General features: G+C 47.7%; 2 protein-coding genes across 2 annotated transcripts; both read right to left on the reverse strand.

Annotated features, from left to right (window-relative positions):
• Positions 1–4,665: 4,665 nt before the first annotated feature.
• Positions 4,666–5,067, reverse strand: H310_12718 (hypothetical protein; the record flags this gene model as incomplete). Its single annotated transcript, XM_008879903.1, has 1 exon — positions 4,666–5,067. One exon carries the CDS (start codon positions 5,065–5,067, stop codon positions 4,666–4,668), a length of 402 nt encoding a protein of 133 aa, XP_008878125.1.
• Positions 5,068–6,443: 1,376 nt separating this feature from the next.
• H310_12719 (hypothetical protein) lies at positions 6,444–6,623 on the reverse strand (the record flags this gene model as incomplete). Its single annotated transcript, XM_008879904.1, has 1 exon — positions 6,444–6,623. The coding sequence occupies one exon, from the start codon at positions 6,621–6,623 to the stop codon at positions 6,444–6,446; it is 180 nt and encodes a 59-aa protein (XP_008878126.1).
• Positions 6,624–7,197: the final 574 nt, after the last annotated feature.

Here is a 7,197-nt window from a genome sequence, read left to right on the forward strand (position 1 = left end):
ATCGTGGCAGCAGCATCTATGGCTTCGTATGAGATGTATGATATGTGTGTATGTGTTGCATTAACCTGCAACCAACTGTGCCGGTGGTTGGCCCTCGTTGTCGGACATGGCTGACGTGGTCGGACAAAAGCGTGCGAAAAGCAGGAATGACTGGTTACAGGCAGGGATGGAGAGTCCATGCTTTTCACGACACGAAAAGCAAGAAGTACATTCGGATTACGGATAATTGTAGCCAATCAAACTGATTTTGCAAAAGCAGGAATGGCGAAAAGCAGGAACAATTCGTTCGCAGACCAGGCTCTCAAGGCGAATTACAACGTTTTTTCAATTTGTCGACGGCAAAACGTGCATATAACGTCAAAAATCACGTTTTACTATGCCACCAGGTCAGAAGAACACAGGCAATTGGCGTGTAAGATCGCCACGACAACAGCAGCTATATCGGTGCAACCTCATAGGTTCATCCTCAATATCATTAGATATGACCTTGGAATGAGTTTTGCGAGCTTGTAGTGTCTCGAAGTGTCTTAAACCAAGGCGAGATTGTGCCATATTTTAGTATGATTGGTAAATTGTCAGGAACACTGATGGAGAACTTGGTACTGTATGACTGACTGTGTCTATTGGTCATAGATATTGTGATATTACATCAAGTCAGAGATGTTGTCATTGATCAGTACCTCGATCTGGTACCAAGTGATCAGTTGTATTGTAAGTACAAAGGGTTATTTCCAATATACTTGTGTTGCTGCTCATGTAGTTTTCTACTGCTCCCAAGCTCTACTGACGTCGAAATGACAAAGAAATGACAATTTTTTTACCAATAAAAACGCAGTCTTCATCAGTTGAAAAAGCACAATGCAATAAAATTTCCAGCAAAACTCAACGTCGAAATAATATTACATCATACAAATATCAAGATATTACACAAGCACCACGGGGGAAGGATTTCGTCGTTCCCTGTAAGGCCCTTGTGGCGCTCCGGTCACTGGGGATCTGAAATGAATGATCTATTTTAACGATAAATAACCTGCAAGAGCATGGCGTCATATCAACCCCAATGTATGAGGTTGATTGTTTTTGTAATCATAACCTTGCAGAATATATATTCAGAGCTCACAATTTTTATTTGATTTTGTCGAAATTCCAACGTTTGTTATCCCTGATTGGACAAAACTATCATGCCCTCAGACCAATCACAGATAGGTGTAGCGGTCTTATTCAGCGTCGTTCCCTCTACACAAGTCAGTTCCACCCACCTGGGGTGCATTTCAGCTCCAAAGCTCATTGGAGCCCGGCAATTCAAACGTAGTGCCGGCTGCTTTATTTATATACTCATGAACGGTGGAATCGAGTAACGATATGCCAAAAGCCAACATTGCTTCTGTAGGAAATTGGAAAGACATATGCTACAAAATATTTCTTCAAATGAATATTGCAAATAGTTTGATTATTCTTAATTTTAATAATATTATATTCAATAATAGTTTTTGTATTCAATTAAAATCTTTTGAAAAAGAATTATTAAATTCTATATTTCATATATATTTAAGATATCAAGCAACCTGAGGTATGACTCATGCAACTGCTGTTGAACCGTAGTTTCACATCTTCATCCAGGTGTATTACAGTGCTGTTGACAACATTAGGGCCACAACAAATTGACGTACGAAGCCGCAGTACAAAAGAGTGTTGTGGTCGCTGTAAGAAAGTTTGAGAAGTGTTCTGCGGCACACAATTGAAGTACATCCAAGTTTGAAGCTTGTGATATGCTCTCTGAACTGCTAGTGTACTGTCCACTTTGCAAGCACCGCACGCTCAAGTGCCCTGCCCCACCATATCCACCGCGCCATGAACAATACGATGTGCTGCAACATGAGGCTAATTGAGAAGCACCGACGTTAACAAATCGGGCAATTCACATCTTGGAAAACAAACTTGGTGCTTTTTGGACATCATTGATGGAAATTTTACCCGAGCTTCTCTATTCTGTTTCATGAAGGAACCTGGTCGTGAAGCATGGTTGATGCGTCAATATGATTTTGTACGTTATGAATATGTAGATTAAGGTGAATCATTAATCATGTTGTTCGGTGTCGTGTTTGGCGGCGACGAGACAACAGTTGATATTGTGTGCACATTCGAACAGCGATGATCCCATCTCTCCATACTTTTCCTCTTCGTTTTTTGTGGCATCATCGACCTGTGGTATGTTATCAGGGCCAACTGCCTTTGACGCTGGCGTCTTGTCTTGAGCATCAACAGTGCGTCATTTGCATCATGACGGGAATTGAGAAGAGGATAGTGCAAAACCAACACAAGGTCCACTAGGAACAAGAAATCGTACCGAATGCCGTGAAACAGTACCGAAAACGGATCTTTAGAGCACCGAATAAACGTACTATGCAATTCTGAACCTGGACTTCATCAGGCGGGGCTTGTAGCGACAGGCCGTGGTGACTGGGTCACGCAGTTTGAGGACTTCCGCAAGGAGCACAATTCCGTGCTTATTGAAACGAAAGTAGAAATCACAGATTTTGTTTTAAGGTGATGGGCAGGAATTGTAATTGCTCTGGTACTCCACGAGCCCAGCTATCACGAAGGACGTAGTGTGTACCCTCTATGGGTAAGTCTGTAAAATCACCTGTGCCAGAACAACATCAAAGTCCTTCTCTACTTTCTAGAAAAAAACACTTGGGAAATCACGTTTGCAAACCACACTAATGTATAAAGCAGTATTATAGTTTAACAGGCATACGGATTTGTTGCGCCAATTTTCCCGCTCGACAAATGTCAAATTGACTGCACGAGGTATACGAACGCCGAGCGCAAGAGTTTGATCGAAGGCTTCGACCCCGCTCTAAAACCTGGAAAAGATGTGCTGAAGTTAACATAATCGACTGGACGAATTGGCGTAATCGGATCACACATCGTGACTCGATATAGACCAAACAATGCAAAGAAAGAAGCACACTCTTGGTAGTCAAGGACTCATTGAGTCTCTTGCATTTGCTTCCAAGGTACTTGCCTTCATGAATAATGTCAGGGACGGTGAGCACTTCTTACCCAATGGTCATATCGTCACGTATATCAAGATGTATCACAAGAACTCAAGGAATGGCTCGACGAATACTTCGCAACGACAAACACGATGACTGGGCGTATCATCACCTCTTAAAGTTATGCCAGAGCTACTCCGCTCGCTGCCGCTTCTCTCAGCAAGTAATAAATTCAACCAAGATTTTCCAGTCGATGATACAAGAAACCAATACACCGTTCGCTACGGCCTTCTGGTCCAACTTTCTCCACACTGCGCCATGTGATGTCATCAACATTGACAAGACAGCTGTCTATTACGACATAGTATGTATTTATCAAGACCATTGTCAAGGTCGACAGCTCATTCAAGGCTGGCAAGAGCGAGAAGAAGACTGACCAGTTGACCGCAGAAAACGCCTGTGCGATCGATTGGTGACAAGCACTATTCGCTTCGCTCTAAAGGACCAATTTAATGAATCCATCGACAAAACGATACCAACTTTTCCGTCTGGGTATACTTACGTCGTGCAAGAATTGTCTGGATGGGCACACAGGTGTGGGAGTTCTACCTTATATGGATATTGAAGTCCGAGATCGAGGGACAACCGTTATTGTTGCATACAAATATGTTGTTTAATTGATTTTCAGGAATACATCCATAAAAAATTTAAATTGTTGTTTAGCAAATAATCTTTCTTTATACTAGTATAATTTTTTTGGTCTTCTATGTGTTGTATATTTAAAAAAAAACTATATTCAATTTTTTTTCTAGCTATTGCGTTTTTCATTTGGGCTTTTTCGCGTCCATTCAGGCACTGCTGAGACAGAGTTGTCACTCACGAATGACTTTTCATCGAACCAGCACTTTCTGTTTTCAATCGTCTTGATATGGAGAAGCTCGAAAAAAGTTCCTCATCTTTCAGTCCGTCTAGCGCCTTGTCCTCAAGCATTGTGGTGACAATATTTCGATTGCCTCACCAGAAAAAGTATGCATTGAGACGCACTGGCACGCTCATGACGAATGTCACCTGCCCTGCATTGCATTTGACCGAACCTGTAACAGCCGTACAATACTTGTTTTAACACATTCATATTGCTTGTGACCAAAAGTGTTAAAATGCCATCAGTAACGTGGAAAAAAGAGTTTATCGATTGTCAACAGGATATTGGAACAGAGGGAGTATACAGTACATATTGGCTGCATATTTCATTGTTGGGCTTCATGGCCTTGGCTTTCACATATGGAGGGTTAGCGGGAGACGCAACTGGAGACAGCGACGCAGCGACGCAAACGACTCCCAAACGCAAGTGATGTACCGGCACTGCACCAGCAAGTGTGTGTACGACTCCACCGACTCGGTGCATAGGAGACAAGTGCGCTCCGCTGGGAACAAGAAATGGAGGCTCTTTGAACCGCCACCGCGCGTAGCACCACTCGAAAAACGAAGTCACCATACCGTGGAAGCACATTTTTGGGCAGAAGAAGGGATACAAATGTCGCCGCATGGGCGTCATCGGCGTAGTAGTCATCTGGGGCGCCAAGATGTCGGGTCGGCAAGTGCTGCCAAATGAATGGCCGTCGGGGGCGGTATTTCTCAAGAGATAAAGTTGCCTTCACAAGAGGAACTACCTCACAACCGAGACGGACGAGCCATGATCAAGCTGTAGTGGGATGCGGGGAAAGTGGGGCTTGCGGTACGAAGCGTGCAAGGGGCAGACCACTGCTTCGAGCTGGCGAATCCAGCGGATAGGAACGGCTTGGGGTAGCAGTTCCTCGAGCCGCCTTGTAACTTCCGCCGGGGAGCTACCGAGGGCGACCATGTCTTGGACTTGGGTATACCCAGCAAATGCCAGGGCAGTCGCGTGCCCGCCGCCTGCCGTCTTGCTGATGTGTCGGATCGTGCCCGCATCTACGAGGTACGAGTTGTGCCAAATGGGGGCGCTGAATCGATCCGTGGCTCCGTCGTCGGCTCGTGATACAACGACACCACCATTTTGTACCACATCTGCAGCGAAACTTGCCACCATACCGGTATGTCATCGGACAGGAGCAGTGTTTTGATCACTGTATGCGACGGGTGGGCTTGCAGTAGGTCTCCAAACGACTACCCCACGACTGGTAGGCAGCCGTTAAAAGCGCTGTGCTGGCCGCGGTCCACGGAGGTGGCTCAAGAGGGTTGGCGAGCCATATCTTGAGAATGCGCACCAACGTCGAACGGAGGGGCGAGGTCCAGAGGGCGTACGCGTGCGAGAGGCCGACACCACCGTGACGTTTGGCCATGAAGACGAGATCTTGGCTAAAGTGGCGCAGATGCCTCGTTCACGTCCGCGAGATCGGCTCATCGTGAACTGAAGCTTGAGACGATCGATGAGGGCCGCTTGCTGCTTGTCGGGCGGGAGCCAAATCAACTGGTACCTGAGCACCGGCAGACATACTGCCTGAAGAATGACAACTTTGCCGACTAGAGACCGCGATTGGTGCGACCAGAGCTCGAGCCAATCTATGAATTTGGCGAGCGCGTGTTCGAAGCGCGACGTCGCTTGCACCCCCGGCGCCACTAGGATACCTAGCGCATTCGCGGGCGCTTCTGGCTTGACTGGACGTCCTGGAGGCGTCCGCTCCAGAGATCCGTACGTGAGCAGTTTTGTATTGTTGCGGTTGAGCTTGAACCCAGAAAATGCGCAGAACGATTCGATGAGCTCGAGTTGCGTGATGAACGCTGCGGGATCTCAGGCGATGAGCTGCGTATCATCCGCAAAGCAGCTGACGACGTGTGCGATATTGCCAAGTGTGAGCCCCAGTTGCGGTTGTGAGCAAAGCAGATGGCACATGGGCTCGAGCGCGAGCACGAACAACAGCGGCGACAGTGAGTCTCCTTGCAGCACCCCGTGGACAATCTTGAACGGTTGCCACAGGCGTCCGTTGATTAGCAAGCGTGATGCGCGGCCCGCGTAGAGGAACTTGGTCACACGTAGAAACTCTTGAGGCATCCCCATGGCCTTCAACACAGCTTGGAAATATCGGTGGTCAACGAGGTCGAACGCCTTCTCAAAATCGAGTAGTGCCACGACTCTTGCCGGCGCGTGTCGGCGCATGTATTCCATATTGACTTTGAGGCGATGTTTGTCAAGATCGTGCGGCTATTAATGAAGCCCGTTTGATCATTGTTGACGAAAAAGTCGGCGCAGCTTTGAAATCCGTTGGCCAGCACTTTGGTGAGCACCTTGATATCCGTGTTGATGAGGCTGATCGGTCGGTAGTTGCCCGGGACATCACGATCTCCCTCCTTGTGTAAGAGGATGGTCGTGCATCGGCACCGTGAGGTGCGTTTTTGTACAGCGCAAGTTCTCAGCAAGGAACTTGTGCATTCGTTCTTTGCCTTGAACTTGCTACCTGCCGCATATTACTGCTTGAGCTCTGCTTTGATATGCTGCATGTACATGACGAGGACCTCGGACGGGTGGTGCTGAAGATCGTAGACCGCTTGTGCCAGCTGCAGCTTGAGCCCCTCGAGTTGCGCTTGGTCGGTAGCTACACGTGTCTCGTGCAGGAGCTTCAATGTGCGCCGGAGCGAGAAGATCATGTCGTCATACAAACGGCCGACGTCTTTATCAAGGGATGCCTCCTCGAGAAAGTTGTCGAGATGCTCGTTGACGGCGGTGACTATCTCAGGAAGCTCAAGGAGCCACGGAGGAGTGCGCCATGGGCCCTTGCCCACCGTTAACATGTCTTCTAAGAGGACAACGACTGCCGAGTGGTCCGATCGCGTCGTGTCATGAACGTGCCGAGCGTTGATGCACGGCGCTGCGGTAAAGTGCGACGAAACGAAGTAGTCCAGGCCTGTCGTGCCAGTCGGGCTGGTGAAGGAACGATGAGCTGGGTAAACGTGTCGATAGATATCACGAAGTCTAAGGCAGTCAGCCAGAGACCGAGCTCATGCCTGCATCATCGTCTAGCGTGACGTTGAAGTCGCCGCCAACGAGATGAAGATCGTCGCCGTTAAAGTCGCGTGGCAATGCGTCAAAGAACGCCGGCCGCTCTGACGCTTCGGCTGGAGCCTAACAGTCCACGAGACCATCGAGGGGTTTTTTCAACGAAATTCATGTTTTGCCCAACGTTGGGTGATGAAATTGCACATACAGACGTGGATTTTTATG

This window comes from Aphanomyces invadans (assembly GCF_000520115.1).
Source record: "Aphanomyces invadans strain NJM9701 unplaced genomic scaffold supercont1.42, whole genome shotgun sequence".
Taxonomy (NCBI): Eukaryota; Oomycota; class Saprolegniomycetes; order Saprolegniales; family Verrucalvaceae; genus Aphanomyces; species Aphanomyces invadans.